This window comes from Notothenia rossii (genome assembly GCF_949606895.1).
Source record: "Notothenia rossii genome assembly, chromosome: 5".
In the NCBI taxonomy this organism is placed as follows: domain Eukaryota; kingdom Metazoa; phylum Chordata; class Actinopteri; order Perciformes; family Nototheniidae; genus Notothenia; species Notothenia rossii.
The window spans coordinates 72,080,189-72,097,711 of NC_136903.1; the positions used below are offsets into that span (position 1 = coordinate 72,080,189).

The window sequence follows — 17,523 nt, forward strand, 5'->3', positions numbered from 1 at the left end:
ATGTGCAGTAGCAGTAAAGGTAGAAAGGTACTTAGATCCCCTAGAAAGAACAAGTTATTATACTACATAGGCTAGTAGAAATACTCAGTTAAAATGAAAATAACAGCAACAAAGTATAAGCATCAAGATATAAGTAGTGTACACAAAAATAAAAGTTGGCTACTTCTACTTAATCGGCAAAAAGTAAGATTTCAGGATAGGTTAATGTATATCTGTAAATCTGGATTATTGAAATATATGTATTGATGCATTCGTGTGTTTATAATTTGAATATTGCGGCTAAAGGAAGGGGTTATTTTTATTGAGTTATGTTATTCTTTATATACTACCAGGTGGCAAATTGTGAATTATTTCAAGGGATCAAAATAGTTTTATTTTTCCATATACATGTCAATAATAATAACAATTGGACTGCGGCCTACAAGATTTTGCTATTTATGGGGTTATTTTATTAAATCTCTGAAACTGCTATCATGTTGTATCACCAGAAACGAATGACATCTGATAAAGCTTAAAGTACAGATATTAAGACTTGCCACTAGTGTATATTAACTTTAAGAGCTGCACATAGGAGAATAAGCTGTTTTTTTTACAACTGATGATGAGGAGACATGCCAAATCAATTTCAGAATGCAACTGCACCAAAGCAATACATTTTAAGAGTATTTACAAAATGAATATATGACCTGATTTAAGACAGCATTTCAGCGCTGCAATATACATTATTATTGGCATCGCCAGCTGAAAATATATTGGTCCAATTTAATAATTGACAGGTACAAATATTGGGTCTGGTAATGCAGGTGAAGCAGGTGTCCCTCAACCTGTGGCTTCATTCCATTCTTTAGTACAGAACACATTTTGAAAAGTATCATTATTGTTTTAAACGTACCAACTGTTATCTGATCTGATTTACATACATTAGAATACCTTACATTATGACATAAATACATCACATTTAATATGTATTGTATCCTACCTGGTGTCTCTCTTAAATATTATTATTACTACACAAGTTCATTGTAACCTGTTTTGTCTGTATGAATCTGAGCTGTTGTTTTTGGTTAGTTTTTTTTTACATCAATTGTTTAATCTTTTTATTTCATTTGTTTCTCTCATGTGGAGATCCATAATGTAGACATGTTCTATGTTCTATTCATTCAAAAATAACTACTAATAAATATAACGGTAATGTAAAACAACACACACATATCGTGTTAGCTGTGTTTGCTTGTGCTAAATAAATAAATAAAGACATGTTGTAAGTTCATTTCAGTTTCTCGTCAAACATATTCGTAGTTCAAGTGAGGCCATTCACTGTTGCTTTTTGAGAGGCAGAGGTTTGGCATCTGACCGGAAATTGTTTGGATCTGGAGGTAAACGCTGCCGGGAGATGCTGCCGTCATAAACAGGCAGATGAAAATACAGAATAATCTCACTGAAACGGCCCTGACAGGGACAGGTAATGCGACAGTTACTGCGATAACCATACAACTTCAAAAGTACTTTCTATGATTGACTATCTCCGCTGTACGATGTTGTAAAAGTCGGCTTCAGTGCTTCAGGGAGAGCTAGCTCGATAGCTCAACACTGGCTGGTTAGCAATTGCATTTGGGAGGGGGTGGGTGCCATAGCAACCGTTTAGGAAACATTGACAGTGGCTAGCTAATGGCTAACGTTGGTTTGTATTGCTAGCGATAAACACAACCTCGTAAAGACTTAGGTGTCCAATTTAGCGCCATTAAAACTATTAATGTCACAAATAAACATTATATCCCTTGCGTCATCTCCCACATTACTTAGCTTTAACTTTGGGACATTCTTTTCAATAAACTGCCGAGGATGGCAGACTGATGTAGCGTTGTAGTGTGAAGTTTAGCTAATTTAGCTAACGGTAATTTCACATGCTAACGTTAGCCACAGAGGCCGACCCATAGATTTAGGTCACCTCAAATCCACCGTTATGTAAACGTCAAAGTAAAGGCTATCTTTCTTGATCACGATGTGTTTATCAGACATGTCTCAAATGAGCACAATGTTAGATTAGCCTGAACATTAGCCTACTTTATTAATGTTGTCATGGGTCAATGAGCTGATTTGTGGCTGTTAAGGTTTGAGTTGACGCTAATTTAGCTGCTAGTTCACTGTTGTCTGGTTCGATTACTTAACAACTAATCTTCAGCTCATCTATTGTAAGTGCTAGTAGCTAATGTTGCAGTTAACATTGGTGCAGTTCAGGGTGTATTTCTTGAGTCAAGTTGCACTGACAACTTTGTAGTTAGCTGACATTCATGTGTGATATCACAATATATTTGTATTATAATCCTCAACTTCTCTGAATTAAGTTTTCATGCCTTGTCCAAATGAACTTTAAGTGTATCAGGGGTTATATTTAACCCAAGTTATGTCAAGTTTGACCTAGGCCTGTAACTACTGAATGTTTAATGTATTAATGGGGGTTGCACAACACACATCGGGCTAGATGTGAGGTTTTTTTTAGAGATAATTCAGATTGATTTTAACATTTTGCACAACTGTCATTTCAGTATTCAGCTTGAGCTAGTATGGATGTTGAAGACTGCAATGTCCCATCTTGCATTTCAGGTAAGACTCCTATCTTTCTCTTAATTCAGTTTGTATTAACAGTTGTAAATACTTTCATTAATTGGCACGTGGTTCAATTGACAGATCTAGCTTGTTCCACTTCTCTATTGCAGTTAGTGGAGACTCTTCAATGGAAAGAGAATTTTCTGGGGCTCTTGGAGGAGCAACAGTGAGCACCCCAAACAGCAAGGATACCTCCCCTAGTCGCTCACTCAGTGGTAAGTGAGTAATGGTTATTCACCTCTTTTTAAGTTCAAATGTTTTTAAATGTCATCCTATTTGTTTGCACTCTGAAACCAAACCATGATAAATAGAAAGCCAACCAAAAGTATCAGCTTCTCTCAGATTTGCACTAGCTGAACAGACTTACGGCTTGTGAAAGTATACTAAGGTGTCCCTACTTTTATCACATAAGTAATGACAAATAAGCTCACTGTTGTCTGTTTCTCTTAAATCTGGCGATATGCGGTTTAAAAGTATTTAACAACTTATTTGTGTTTGCTCTTTTCCTCTGTAGCCAACTCCATTAAAGTGGAGCTGTACAGTGATGAAGACCCAGGCCGCAGTACTGAAGATGAGAGAGGGGAGCGGCTAGAAGAAGGGGGTCCTGATCTGGGATATGAGGCTGTTGGAGGCTACAGGGAGCTCACCAATCCTGAATCCATGCAAGCTGGAGCCACCAGACTTCCAAATGGAAAGCTCAAGTGTGACATCTGTGGAATGATCTGCATCGGCCCTAATGTTCTCATGGTGCACAAACGCAGCCATACAGGTAACTGATCAGTTCAGTTCAGATAAGTCATCTCTGTGAGAAAACATTTGCTTCACTGCACTGTAACTTTTATCCATGTATTTTTTCTTTTAATGTTTATTTTATTAATTTTTCTTTTTAATGACTGATTTTAAATGCCATTTTCTTAATGTCTTTCATTTTTTGTAAAGCACCTTGAATTGCCTTGTGTTGAAAAGTGCTATATAAATAAACTTGCCTTGCCTTGCCTTGCCTTTACAGTATGTGAAGGATATAAGGTTAGACACATGTCCAAATACATAGCATGGATGTTGAAAATAAATATTGTGTTTTTCTTATACACATAACCTTCTACACACATTGCTGTGTTGTTGCCATTCTTTACTGAAGTACTGAACAAATAATAATAATTTGTGTTCTTTGCCAAAGTCACTTAACTATTTACTGGAAGAACTTGTCTTAAAGCCATTTTTTCAGCTTGATGAACAGCACATGGAAGTTTGTGAGATTACTTGATTAGCACAAATTACCCTGAAATGCCAGAAATAAGGTTACTGTTCCACTCCATTTGTGGGTGAGATTATTTTTACAAGAAATCAAAGAGCGATGGGAATGAAGAGGGAATTGTTAACATGAAGAAGGATGCTTTCTAACCTCTTTCTAACGCCAACAATTATATGAGTATGGGTCAAGGGGGATTTAGTCATGGAAGGAAATTAGACACTGTTCACACATGTTATTTTAGATGTAATCCGACCATTTGGATTGATGGGTTCGATCTATCCCCAGGTGAGCGACCATTCCAGTGTAATCAGTGTGGCGCCTCCTTCACTCAAAAGGGTAACCTACTCCGCCACATCAAGCTGCACTCAGGGGAGAAGCCCTTTAAATGCCCCTTCTGCAGCTATGCCTGTAGAAGAAGAGACGCGCTCACTGGCCACCTTCGCACTCATGCCGGTAGGACGGGTTCAAGGCTGATGACAGTTTTTATTTTCTTTATGATAGCATACAATATTGTGACACTAATTTGCCTTTAATTTGTTTCTTTATACTCTCTTCCCAGTATCCTCTCCAACTGTAGGGAAGCCTTATAAGTGCAGTTATTGTGGCCGCAGTTACAAGCAGCAGAGCACCCTGGAGGAGCACCGCGAGCGCTGCCACAGCTACTTACAGAGTCTGGAGTCACAGCAGCCCTCCAGTGCGCATAATACAGGTACAGTTTAATTGAATTCATATAGGTGACATGTCACAGGTAAACAACATTTCCACAGATAAGATAGTAACCAAAATCTAAACATAGTGTCTTAAACATTTTCCAAACGGATGTCAATCTAGTGAAATGTAGTCTACAGTACCTCCTAAACAGAGCAATGAACACAACCTCTCACTTAGTTGCTTTTTTTATCCAAAAACCATCGTACAACTTAAACATTTGGGCTAAATGCTGTCTGGGTAATAAGACACCCCCCAAATAACATTAAAGTGTGTTTGTACTCTGCAGGAGAGGAGATGAGAGAGCTAGAGTTTATACCACACGCTCTACTGCAACCCTCCTCAGACAAGATGGCATTTATCGATCGTCTTGCCAACAGCATCACCAAACGCAAGAGATCCACACCTCAAAAATGTGTAGGTGAGCATTTGGTCTCAGAGTGGACAGGTTGAGGAAATTAAAAGTCGCATTAATTGGTTGAATTGGGAAACACATACAATAGTACTGATCTTTTTCTTCAAGTGATTTCTTTTTGTATGTGTCCAAGCTGCATGAGTGGCTGTTGATTCAAACCAAACTACAATGTGAATCAGAAAGATATGCACAATGAATTGATGTTTATTGCTTAGTTACACACATCTTGTGCAGGAGATCCCTGGGTTTTACACAGGAAATACAGAATGAAAAACAATATATTAAATGCTTAACAGGAACATTTGTATTATTTAAAATCTTATACAAAGCACCATCATTTAGAAGCTTTTTAATCACATTGACTCTAGATGGCACATTCTGAACTTAATTATATTAAAATCCTGTACAGAGGAAATACAAAAATTGAGTTAGAATTAGTACCTCCAAACTAATCATGGCATAATGAGTGTTACCAAATAACTTGGCCGGGTGTTCATTTACCTGGACAAGCTTTTGGACGTATTCCACAGATTTCCACAGTACACTCTGTTTCTCTTTTGCAGGACAGAAGCTCATACACCTCAACCTTGCAGATGCACCTTATGAGCTCGGCACTGGTTTGGATAAAGACGGGGAGATGCACGCGGAGGACTACGAAACCAGACACTTTACTCATCTGGGAGGAGAGTACGCAGGTGTAGAAGGTAATGGAGGAGGAGGGGTGTCGGACACACTGAGGCCTCTACACCTTCCCACCACCCACCCCTCATGTTTAACAGAACTCAGGCCGCTCCACAGCTCCGTGGCTCTGGGCGCCAGGCTGGACTGCACGGGGACTGGAGCCGGGCTGAGAGCTGCGGGGGTCGGGGGGAGGGAGGCAGCAGAGGGTCACGAAGACCTGCCTGCGGGTCGAAGTCATGCGGCCTCACCTAGCAACGGTTGCCATGACTCTACAGACACAGAGAGCATGCCAGACGAGCCCTGCAACAGTACCGCTCCGGCCCTGCACAGCAACAATGGCCATCATCTCCCTCACTCCAAAAACCACCACCCAGCGCCTCCTCTGGTCTCACATCGCAGGAGCCGGGACAGTCCCAGCCGCGCCAAAGACCGGGAGGACGGAGCTCTCCCACCTCCTGCCCTCGCTCCAACCCCAAGCTCACCAACCGCGCCGTCCTCCACCTCTACAGAGGCGTTTCGAGTTGTAGACGGGGAGGGAAGAGCGGTGCGCTCTTTTCGTTGCACGCACTGCCGTGTGCTTTTCCTGGACCATGTCATGTTCACCATCCACATGGGCTGCCACGGTTTCCGCCAGCCTTTCGAGTGTAACATCTGTGGACACCGCAGCCAGGACCGCTATGAATTTTCTTCACACATCGTCCGAGGAGAGCACATTCTTGACTGAGGACAGAGGATGGTCAGCCTGCTTCATCTAGAGATATTTTTACACTGAGACAAGGACCTGGCTGGGTTTGGTCTGCACACGGGTTAAAGGAGACGCTAAATACATGAAACTGATCTGAGAATTTCAAATAGGCGCTGGTACTCCAACGCATATCCCAGGATTAATGGTCAGCTCATTTGTGTGTTTTCTAACACTATAAGCGTGGTCCTTTGTACTTTAAATGCACTTTGATCAATTAATCAATTTAAAAAGCACTTTTAATTCCTTGTAGATAATGAGACAATGCACTTTTTCATCCGCAGATGTGCCTTGCTCCAAAGTTCAGGATTCAAACCTGATGCACAAATTACAATATACCAATCTGGCTTTTGTCCATAACCTGAAAAGTCCCTTCTTGTGCACTTTAACAGCTCAATGAGAAGTGAATAGGCTCACCTACAATATCATCTGTAGAAAGGTCAATGCCTTGTACTAAAAGCACTTATGTATTTAAATGATTCCCTTACAAATGTTAAGTTCTACAGAGTTTTTACAACTTGGGGTTGCCTTATGAAATGCTTTTTATAATGTAAAAAAAGTGCAGACCAAACTCAAAAACCAGGTCCAAGTCGAATAGAGGACTTTGAGGGGTTGTCCGTGAATAAGAAATGCACTTTTGTTTTTTTTGTGTGTGTGTGTGTGTGTGTGTGTGTGTGTGTGTGTGTGTGTGTGTGTGTGTGTGTGTGTGTGTGTGTGTGTGTGTGTGTGTGTGTGTGTGTGTGTGTGTGTGTGTGTGTGTGTGTGTGTGTGTGTGTGTGTGTGTGTGTGTGTGTGTGTGTGTGTGTGTGTGTGTGTGTGTGTGTGTGTGTGTGTGTGTGTGTGTGTGTGTGTCAGAACCTGTGTGTTATGGAAGTTAATTGAACGAGTAAGGTAGAAAATGAAGGCCTTTGTGTGAATGCCGTGTGGCACAATGTGCGAAATGTTTGTTTTTTTCTCTTCTATTACTGCTTTTGTTGCACTGATACCTGCCAGAATACTTTCATTATATTAAACTATTTTATTGAATACATTAATGACCTGCACATTTCTCTAAAGGAGAAAAAAAGGTTTTTCCCCCTCTGGGAAAGGAGTACGAGTATCACTGCCACAATTTTAGAGATGACTGAATAGGTTAGGATCTTAACAAGTCTTTAACATTTGCTCTTACATCAAACTGCACACCAACACAAATCTATTTATATTTTCTAATTATTTTTGATGTTTCTATCTTATTGTATTGTGCCTTTCTTCACCTTGATCATATCTTGTTGACCAGAATCATGTCAGATCATTGTTGTTGATTTTAAATAACTTAAGTTACAAAATAAAATTCTTATTCAAGTTTTTCCCAACAATAGTCCACATCTTATAGCTTTGCACAATATTTATATTCTCCCACTCTTCACTCCCTCACTCTGATTTTCATTTATGTGAAAAAAAACACTTTTACTAATTTATCAAAGACTAACGTGCAAGGCTTTTGCTGCTATGACATGAATAAGTGCAGCGGCAGTTTAATACCGTCCTCACAGGAAAAAGGTTTAGATATTAGATTTTCTTTGAACACATTTTTAGTCCACAGTGAAAAGGGTTTTTCTTTCAAAATGCTGGTTGTGATCTATGATATAACCTGTGTTGGTAATAAGGTGCAGAAATTAAATGTACGTTAACCCTTATGTTGTGTTCGGGTCTCCCGTGACCCGTTTCCAATTATATAATAACTACGCTCTAGTTTTTTTGATCGGAACAAGGCTTCATAATATCCTCCACAACAGCTATATAAACACTACAAAACTGATTTTGACCATTTTAGCCAAGTCTGAAGGTCTCTAAAAAAAAAAGTGTATAATTGGTGTTCGGGTCTGGGGAGACCCAGCAGCATTGTTGTGGGTCACTGGGTCAAATTTTTCCCAATACAAATTCATATTTGACTTTAGACACCCCATCCCCTTCATCCACTGTAACAATAATTTTTCGCAACATGCACCTGGTCTCCCATCCCTCTGGCCCCGTCCCCCACGGGAACTCGACCTTTCTCAAAGAATATGTACACTAACACTTGCACCTGAACTCACACATGCACGTGGGCAATATGTGGTGTAATGTGTTTTGGGCCATAAAATAAAAATTACAACAGGATTGTACGGTTACGAATGCATAATAAGTTAAGTTATGATGTAGTTAAAACATATTGGATGATAGTCTTTTTTTGTGCGTGTTTTGGACTGAGATAAATCATCGGTCAAAATTGACCCGCGAACACCATGAACGCTAACAGCTTTCGAACACAACACAAGGGTTAAGAAAGATGTTTCACTTTCAGCCCTTGATTCTGTTTTGTTAAATGGTAAAACAATAGATAGTGGTCTAGAACTCCTTGTTTATATTTCAGATTCATCTCCATGTTCTCAATCTAAATAGTCACTAAAATAAGTTTAGGACAAACAGACATATTTTCAGAGACCCACTGATATCTAGATTTCTAAATGTGTATCTATTCCCCAAGGGAATAGCAGGTTGCACAAAATCCACTGACCACTCAAGGCTTTATATTTAGGGATCATTTCTAGTGTTATGAATGATTCCATGGATTTCTCATAGGAGGACATGTCTGTCTTTATCTTCTCATCTCAACCAAAGAACCACTTCTTTCTACAGTTAGGTTATTTTGAAAATGAAAGTTGCAAAAGGGGGAAAAAATGCATCTAGTAGGAATAAGAAAGAAACGGCAAGGTAATATTTCTGTTTTTATTACTCCTTTATTTAAACCTTGTAGATTTTCAAACAGGATACTTTCCAAGAGGTATCTCCACTTAGCTTTACAGAAGACCTCTAGAAAAGACCATTTGGAGATTCCTTTTCAAAATAAATAAACTAAGTTTAACCTATATGTTCTTTTGCTTTAATAATTGTAACAAATTATGAAGTGGAGTTGTACTTGTTTGATTAATGGTTAGAAAACTTATTGCACAATACTGTATGAGATTTTAAAGGCTGCGTCAGGTGTTGACACAAAGCCCTGTGGCTTCTCCCCATTACAGAAACACATCTAAATAGGTGGACACATATTTCACTTCTAAGTTGTAGTTTTATTTAATATTCAAATTAACTTGCCTTAATATAAAAATATAGACTGTTAGTTCATGTCAGGAGAGAAGTCTGCAGTAAGTCAAACATGGTAGTGAAGCTTGAGATGTAGACCTGCAACCTTCCTTGACATCACTCATTTAGATGGTCAACACCAAAGTGGTCGCAGAACTTAAATATCAGTTTTACTTGGACAAGAGCTTAGACCTATTGACTGGATCCAACTTCACCTTTTTAAGGGCTTTGGGAGTGCAGACTGCTAGGAGCCAAAGAACCAACTAGATACAATGTGTGGAACATTCTGAATACCTGCATTTTCAGCTGTTTTGTCAGCCTCAAGTGTGACTGATCTTGTACAAGAATAGCAAACTACTTTGCTAGCTCTCAAAACTGTTCATTTTGTTCTCCAAAAATAAGCAAACTAGAAAATGATCTGCTCTTTTCTGTGGAAAAATTTAAAGGGTAGGGGTAATTTTTTTGTGCAACACTAGACAGATATGTGCTTCTAACCTGATGCATGCAAAACAAATGCTGTTCGCTCCCCAACCTTTTACGTTTAGACACAAAGATAACCAAATAAACGACTCCATTTATGGACTGTACTACTAGAAACTAGTTGTGTTCAATTTCCTTTGTTGAATAATTTCTTCCCTTGAGTTTTACCATATTTTTTAACCATCCCATACCGTTAATGGTTTGAAATTGCTTTAAATAACTGCAGAGCCTTTTAAATTACTGTAAGTTTTGTACTGTAAAAATGTTTATTCCAAATAAAATACTTGACAGGCTTGTCTTTCCTGAAACTATCCACAATTGTGAGTTGAGAATAACTGACACCACACATTCAAGTTTTTTGTAAAGAATTTTTTTAATTTATTCTTCAGATGTACAGCATCATCCAATTCTGCTTTACATGGGCTTAGGAGGGGCTCTTGGTGCACCGGCCTGTAAAGAAAAAAAGGGAACATTTAGACTTCTCATATGGCCCCTACTCACAGTGGACAATGTGACTTGTCTAACAAAAAGAAATCCCCATATCATCTGCATTCATTCAACCGTGCCAGTTTCAACACCTGTGCTAGACCTATTATTGGTCATAATATCTACTGTGACTAGGACTAAGTGTAGTTTAGCAGATCCAACAGTTAACGCAACACAGACTAATAGAAAGTACTTACAGCGGGCCTGAATCTGGGAGGTGGGGTGCGGTCTTTCCTTGCCTCACAAGAACGGTTCCTCACCACCTTACTGTGGATGGCACAGCTGACACAGTAGTGGAGCTTCACGTAGAGTTTGGGCAAAACGTAAGCTGCAGGGTGAAAGATTCAGATTAGGACAAGCCACAAGAATCAAAAAGACAATTTATGAGGCAAACAGCATGTTCACTTACAGTCAAAGACACTGGCCTCTGAGATGTCTCTCACTGCCGCGGCCTCCACGATGTTCCTAATGACAAACTTCTTGATGGCCTTATCCTTGGGCACACAGCGGGCACAGTTGGTGCAGCGGATGGGCTGCACATGGCCACGACCCTTCTTCGCACGACCGTTATTCCTCCTTTTCTTTGTCTGTAAAACAAAAAACAGAAGACTCAGAGAGTAATACAACCTAAAAACCAAACAGCGCAATAGCTATGCTTCTATTTAACAAACTTTAAATGTCTGGTCTGCTTATGTTTAACATTAAAGAATTTCCCCTTTTAAATATAAATAATTTGTCTCCAAGTGAATTGCAAAAAGCATTGATTTTTATCAATTATATATATATTGTATTTACCCAATACAACTTTTTTCCTACGTATACAAACTTAAGTACCATTTGTAAACTTTTTTTAATATCTTACTTCGCAGATTTAATTTGACAACTGTTGGCGTGCTGAATACAATTATGTTTTTGGGTTACCGTTTTGGCCTTTTTATTTAATTTCCTAGCAATATGTTATTTGCATGTACAATACACGAAGGAAAATGATATTCAAGTGAAAACCTATATGGCAATTAACCTCTATTTTAATACAGCCCCAAAAATCCCTAATCCCGGGATTGGTCAATCAATTGCCATAGTCTTCCAATACATATTTGTTCCAACAGGCTTTGAGCAAGGTAATACGTCAACATTATCTGAGAATAGCCCGTACACTTGACTAATCCTAAACGCAATGCAAATATAAGATGGTGGGGGGAATTAGCCATATCGTGTATCTCTCCTAAATCGGGCTTTGTATAGCTTTGTATATGCATGTGATGGCAGCGGTGCCTCAAACCCAGCAGCCATTGCACCACACATAAAACAATAATAATTTGAAGCTTTTGGGTTATGTCTAACTTGACACATTGGTTCACATCGTCGGCATAAAATAAGATATATAATGAATCCACGCCACTTCGTGGTGTATTTCCACATATTAACATCCTTCGCTGATTCACAGGAACACATGCACAAAATGGTTAGCATGCTAACAGCTAGCATAAGGCCCCGACTATTTTTATTAATACATTCGAGTGACATTTGTGGACTTTTTTAAAACATCGTTGTATAGCTATGTCTTTAAATTGAAATAATACTCAATTACGTGTGATAATTCGAATAAAATGACAGTAAATTCAGTTTTTGCCACACGGCCGCCGCTGAAACACACTCACCATGTTGCACGGGAAGCTGAAAAGAGGACCGGAAGAGGTTGTGCCGCCAGAAGTAGGGCCATCCGCTCCGCCCTCAAGATATTTATTTCAAAAATACAATCTTGTAGATGCCCTATGTTGTTTATTTTTTCTACAGAATAGTGTGTTCGAATTGAGTGTCTAAACTAAATTAAAAAATGCACAAAATATCTTAAGAAAATAACCTCATTCTTATTTTAATCGCGGAGGGATATCAGTGTAGTCAACGTTTTTTCTTACAAGCGTAACGCGAGTGAGCGGAGTTCATGGGTGGAGGAACACTGGCAGTGCCGTCGAGCAACGCCGTATAGTAAAACAAGCCCACCTATGTTCCTTACTCTACTGAGAGCCATAAAGTGCGTTAAAATATTATTTATTTCATATCATAAAGATAAAGTGAGTTTCACACTCATTTTGCGATTGAAATTCACCAGACTACTTTGTCTTACTGGCCACATATCTTTCACATCAATGTGAAAATACAGCAGACTTACATGCTTTTCACTATTTCATTGCAATGTTATAAGGCGGAACCTTAGGTACCGGAACCGAAGGGTCGCCGGTTCACGTCCCGATCGGAGTTAGCTGGTTATGGCTAGAAAGGATCCGTCTTGTGTAAAACTCTCGCGAGAGTTTGGCTGAATGTCACGTGGCTGAATGTTTACGTTTGGCAGGCAGCCTTTCAGTTACGATCGTTAACATCAGTTGGCCACAGCAAATGATGATGAGAAGCTAAACTATCTATTAATTATGTCAATGACAGGGAGTGTGATTATTGAAATAGGGTGTTAGCGGTCTTGTTGGTGTTCAAAGAAGAATGACAACACACTAGATCACCAACACTATGGTTTATTTTTTATTCACAGGCAAGTCAACGTTGTCGGAGTAAAAGTCCCAAGATAGCTCCTGGTGCAATAAAATGTTCCCTTGCAGCGTTTTACTATTAAGTCTGATGTTTCTCTATTAATATTGCTGCTGCATTAATGTGTATGTTGCATTATGTTACTGCTGTAGATGTGTTTCCGAGCCGCTCCGATTACAACGAGAGTTACAACGAGAACGTGACGTCATATTTACACTAGACGGATCCTTTCTTGCCATAACCGAGTTAGCTGGTAGCTGGAGAGGTGCCAGTTCACCTCCAGGTGCCCTTGAGCAAGGCACCTAACCTCGAAACTGCTCCCTTGGCGCCGGGTACCTGGCTGCCTCTCTGCTCTGCCACCTCTCCTATCTGTATGTGTTTGTGTGTGTGCGTGCATGTACATCCTCTGTGTTTGTGCATGTATATGCTCTCCTGTGCTCTGTGTGTAATGTGTGGGGAAATAAATGTCCCTGTAAGGGATTAATAAAGTGTATCTTCTTCTTCTTCTTCTTCTTCTTCTTCTTCTTCTTCTTCTATAAATGTACAGCCAATCATTTCATAGTACATTCTGCAATGTTCGATATTTAAGGATGCCTGTTTATTTGTTCGACTTCAAAAAGGACAATTGAATTGCAGACTTGAGTCAGGTTACTTGTTGAAAGTGAGGTTATATGTGGCAATGCAGTGATCACAGAAGTCTGCACTACATTTCCATACAGAAATAATCAGCTTTAATAATGTAACTTTAAGGAAACATAATCTTTATGGATATATGTTATCTATCTCAAGATGGAAGGCTTATTGTGCATGCTGTGTGAAAGGTTGATAGAGAGACAAACTGTAAAGCTTTGGTTAATAGCTTCTCTGGTAAGAGAAGTTTCAGACCATTATAACTTACCCAGGATTAAAAGACAGTGAATTTACACATAATTACAACATTCCTAAATTCCCAGAATGGTTTATACACAAAGCCAATTCAGATTAAATAAAAATAAAGAACACCAAATACAATTAAAAAACTTTATTTAAATAGTTTTGTGGCTTGTCTTTATTTCTTCTTGATCTTCTTATCCTTTGACTTCTTTTTGCTTGGCTTCTCTGCATTAGCCTTGTTGTAGAGGTAAAGGCCCACCAGGCCCAGCAGAGTGGGCACCAGAGCCAGACACACGAGGGGGAGCACGTCCGTCACCATTTTCTGCCATGGCGTCTGCTGTGCCAGAGAAACAACCTCCACCTCGAACTCAAGAACAGCGTCACCTAGGAGAGATCCAACTCACGTTTAATGTGTTTTACTTTTTTTGTTTTACAAATGAAAATTAAAAGTGAAAAATAAATGAGACTTTATTAGTCAGCAGGTGAAAAATTAATTATTTAATTGTTTGCACTTCAGTGTGCGTACATACGTTTCACAAATAGGAACATATACATATCTAAATAAACAACTAATGAGGCTTATTGTTTTTTTGTTCATGATTGTACATTTTCACCAAGCCCTTTGCTCATATATCTGTGTGATTTGTCTGCATGGGTTCAGTACCTGGAATTGTAGGAGGGTAACCTTTTTTTCCATATGCGAGGTGAGATGGAATAGTGGCTTTAATTTTTTGCCTAAACGAGAAAAAGAGAACACAGTTACAGGGGAAGAATTTCTCAGATTCCATCACAAAACTATAAACTATATTAGTTTTTGCAATGGCTTAAGGCTGCATGCAGACAAGTAAATCAATTGATAGGCTCTTTCTTTCAAATGGACCTTCACATTTTACTTACCCTTCACACACGCCAACCAAGCTTTGTTCAAGACCTGATAAGAAAATCACACAGAGAAATTCAATCAGCAAAGCGAGCACATTCCCCGGCACACTCAACATGTTGCAGAACTCTCAAAAGTGCCACTGATTGAGCAACACACAATGATTTACTGTTAATTTACCAGCAATAACTGTCCTCTTCCCCAGCTCTACCACAAGCGGTTCCACGGATAGTGACGAGTCGATCACCTTTCCATCCAACAGTTTACCCTGGATAGTGAAATATACATGGTAATGTGTGAGATGGTGACAGAAAAGAACAACACTAAGATTGGAATGATTGATTTGTTTAAATGTATCAACGCCTGAGAAGTTTGAGCATGCACCCTTTTAGGAGGTATACTTGACTACGTTATTCTTAAAAGAAAATATAACAACATAATGGATTCTTAATATTGTTAACATTTTATCTACCGAACGATTATTCGATTCATCTATAAAATATGTGTCTAATAACATTTAGACTGTGAGTTTTCTATTTCCTAAAGATCAACATGTGTGAGCCTCCAGTAGAGAGCCTCCTGTAGGCCTACTATAAGAATGCCTGGATGAAGTGGTTGGGCTTTATTGCTGACGTGTTGCACCGCCCCATCACTCCATAGTAATAGCAGAGGACAGATAAAGGCACACGAGACAATCCCAAATCAAACGTAGGCCTACTGCTTGACAATAAACCACAATCTGCCCCATTTTCATTTCGAAAATGCAGTTCTGACAGCTGCTGAACCCAGATCTGTCTATACATAAACACAGCGGATTCCCATGGTTCATGCAGACGGTGCCACATAGACAACAACTGCTTTCGTCAGCAGCTGGTTCCGCTTCCCTACGAATTATTACAAAACGCAGACATAACGGATTGTTGTGTTCTTTGTCTTACCGTGTAGTGGATTTTCAACGTATCTCCCATTCTGGAAAGTACAGAGCAAGTTTCGGGTTGCACCTTTGGGTCAGAAGAGTTAACTGTTAACACTGTTGCATATATTTGGCAGTGGGTGTTATTGCTGCATTGTGACTGTGTCTGGCTCACCAGGGTCTCCACCTGCACCTCCTCGACATCATTTTCGTTTCCCTGCGAGAATCCACAGGTGAGAACTGCCAGGAGCAGAAGGAAAACGGTGCTCTTCATCGTGAACTTCTGGAAAACCGCTGCCATCCAAACCAACAACTTCCGTGTTCAGGCTTCTTCTGCATACAGCAGCGGGGGGAGAGCGTGCCCCAGTGTGTCCAAAATGGCTCAGCCCCGAGTAATGCTGATGTGTTATTATGCTGTAGTGATAAGGACTCGCGGCCCGTGGACGTTGTCCCAACACCTGGGCCTCCTTACAGAGTCCGCCTCGATCATTCCGCCAGCATCCCGTCAGCCGCCGGGGGAGGGGGGTTGCAGCGGTAGCTCTGCAGAGGCGCTGGGGGGCAGTGCTCTGCAGCAGACTGTCAGCTCCTAAAGCCTGTGAGTTATCTGTGTTATTGTTTGAAGCCCCTCACTAACACACTGATACTGACTTCAGAAGAGGACAGCAGACAATGTCAAATGAGGTGAAACTCCATAATAACAAAAACAGTATTTCTCTGTCATATTAAATGTTTATGGATAATAAGGGAACAATAACTTCAAGGAGGAAAAAGAAAGCAGACATACAAATATTAAATCGTCAACAAAAAAACGTGGCAATACCTCATACCCAATAATTATCATTATTATCATAATTATTATTATTACTATTATTATTATTAGACATTTTATTATTATTATAATGTTTTTTACAGCTTTCAGGTCACCCAAGGACACTTTACAAAAACAGACAAGAGATTATACATAGTAAGAAAACCTAATGTGAAAACATAATGTGAAAATTAAATAAAACACACATTGCGTTGTCATTTACAACATTGAAAAATTAGATGATCTCAAACATGTCCACTACGTTGAGACCTATTTTCTTCCCCCATATTTAAGGATTCATCACCCTTTTTTTAGTTTGAGTGTAATGTATGAGTGCTGTCATGACTCCTGTCAAGCAGAAAATCTCAATGACTTAAACAAGATCATTAAATGTCAGCAACTCAAGTAGAGTATAATCAACCTATAAGAATAGCTTGATTAATAAAGATTGGAAATGTATAAACACTATTTATTCAAATTTCAGAACTACAACTCTGTTACTCTCAAAAAACTAAAAAAGCCAAACTAGTACCTGCAAATTGAGATATAATTTTTGCAGAGTATGTGCTCATTCCATCTTGTCAACTGTGTTGTTTTCATCTATAAATGACTTCCACTCCCCCTCGCTGTATTTGCTATAATGACCTGCAAAGCAGCAGAGCGGCAAACATTTGAACCATCAACTGTCTCAAGTCCAGGATGCCTTGGAAGTATCATTTGCACAGCTTGCAGTATGTGTGCCATGCTCATGTATTAGATAAACAATACCTTTTTATGACAAACGTTAGTATAATCTCTATGATATGGTGCCAGCTAAACAAACCTAGTCTGCTCAGTGCTAGGCGAAATGCCATGATGTTGCTTGCTCAAGCCTGGTGAGCAACAGTGTAGCACAGTGTGTCAAAGCATTGTAAATGTGTGGTTAATGTTTACTTAAATGTCTGAAATAGCAGTAAAATACAGATTCCCTCTTTACAAATAGGAGTAGGATCAAGTACATTAAAATGCAAAACATCACAGTGCAGCACAAAATGT

General features: G+C 39.3%; 3 protein-coding genes across 6 annotated transcripts; 1 reads left to right on the plus strand and 2 right to left on the minus strand.

Annotated features, from left to right (window-relative positions):
- Positions 1-7: 7 nt before the first annotated feature.
- LOC307040041 (zinc finger protein Eos-like) lies at positions 8-10,295 on the plus strand. 4 transcript variants are annotated; one of them, XM_079682548.1, is made up of 8 exons: positions 8-1,462; positions 2,547-2,604; positions 2,718-2,822; positions 3,122-3,376; positions 4,145-4,312; positions 4,419-4,568; positions 4,857-4,988; positions 5,546-10,295. In XM_079682548.1, the coding sequence occupies exons 2-8, from the start codon at positions 2,565-2,567 to the stop codon at positions 6,385-6,387; spliced, it is 1,692 nt and encodes a 563-aa protein (XP_079538674.1). In that variant the 5' UTR covers positions 8-1,462; positions 2,547-2,564; the 3' UTR covers positions 6,388-10,295. The 4 variants fall into 4 exon arrangements, with proteins under 4 accessions (XP_079538674.1, XP_079538676.1, XP_079538677.1 ...); XM_079682549.1 differs by lacking the exon at positions 8-1,462 and adding an exon at positions 1,516-2,192; XM_079682550.1 differs by lacking the exon at positions 4,857-4,988.
- Positions 10,296-10,341: 46 nt separating this feature from the next.
- LOC307040043 (small ribosomal subunit protein eS26) lies at positions 10,342-12,283 on the minus strand. Its single transcript, XM_079682553.1, has 4 exons — positions 12,135-12,283; positions 10,883-11,060; positions 10,671-10,801; positions 10,342-10,437 (listed from the first exon to the last, which is right to left on the minus strand). Exons 1-4 carry the CDS (start codon positions 12,135-12,137, stop codon positions 10,402-10,404), a joined length of 348 nt encoding a protein of 115 aa, XP_079538679.1. The 5' UTR covers positions 12,138-12,283; the 3' UTR covers positions 10,342-10,401.
- A 1,737-nt stretch (positions 12,284-14,020) lies between these two features.
- fkbp11 (FKBP prolyl isomerase 11) lies at positions 14,021-16,205 on the minus strand. Its single transcript, XM_079683023.1, has 6 exons — positions 15,856-16,205; positions 15,706-15,768; positions 14,948-15,035; positions 14,785-14,818; positions 14,552-14,622; positions 14,021-14,271 (listed from the first exon to the last, which is right to left on the minus strand). Exons 1-6 carry the CDS (start codon positions 15,979-15,981, stop codon positions 14,063-14,065), a joined length of 591 nt encoding a protein of 196 aa, XP_079539149.1. The 5' UTR covers positions 15,982-16,205; the 3' UTR covers positions 14,021-14,062.
- Between the last annotated feature and the right edge of the window lie 1,318 nt (positions 16,206-17,523).

Coding starts and splice junctions, on each gene's coding strand:
- fkbp11 (XM_079683023.1), bottom strand. CDS start 15,981: ATGGCAGCGGTTTTCCAGAAGTTCACGATGAAGAGCACCGTTTTCCTT. Junction 15,769..15,855: donor AGGTGCAGGTGGAGACCCTG/GTGAGCCAGACA, acceptor TCTGACCCAAAG/GTGCAACCCGAAACTTGCTC. Junction 14,819..14,947: donor GAAGAGGACAGTTATTGCTG/GTAAATTAACAG, acceptor TTTTCTTATCAG/GTCTTGAACAAAGCTTGGTT.
- LOC307040043 (XM_079682553.1), bottom strand. Junction 10,802..10,882: donor AGAGGCCAGTGTCTTTGACT/GTAAGTGAACAT, acceptor TTCACCCTGCAG/CTTACGTTTTGCCCAAACTC. Junction 10,438..10,670: donor CTCCCAGATTCAGGCCCGCT/GTAAGTACTTTC, acceptor TTTTCTTTACAG/GCCGGTGCACCAAGAGCCCC.
- LOC307040041 (XM_079682548.1), top strand. CDS start 2,565: ATGGATGTTGAAGACTGCAATGTCCCATCTTGCATTTCAG. Junction 3,377..4,144: donor GCACAAACGCAGCCATACAG/GTAACTGATCAG, acceptor ATCTATCCCCAG/GTGAGCGACCATTCCAGTGT. Junction 4,989..5,545: donor CACACCTCAAAAATGTGTAG/GTGAGCATTTGG, acceptor TCTCTTTTGCAG/GACAGAAGCTCATACACCTC.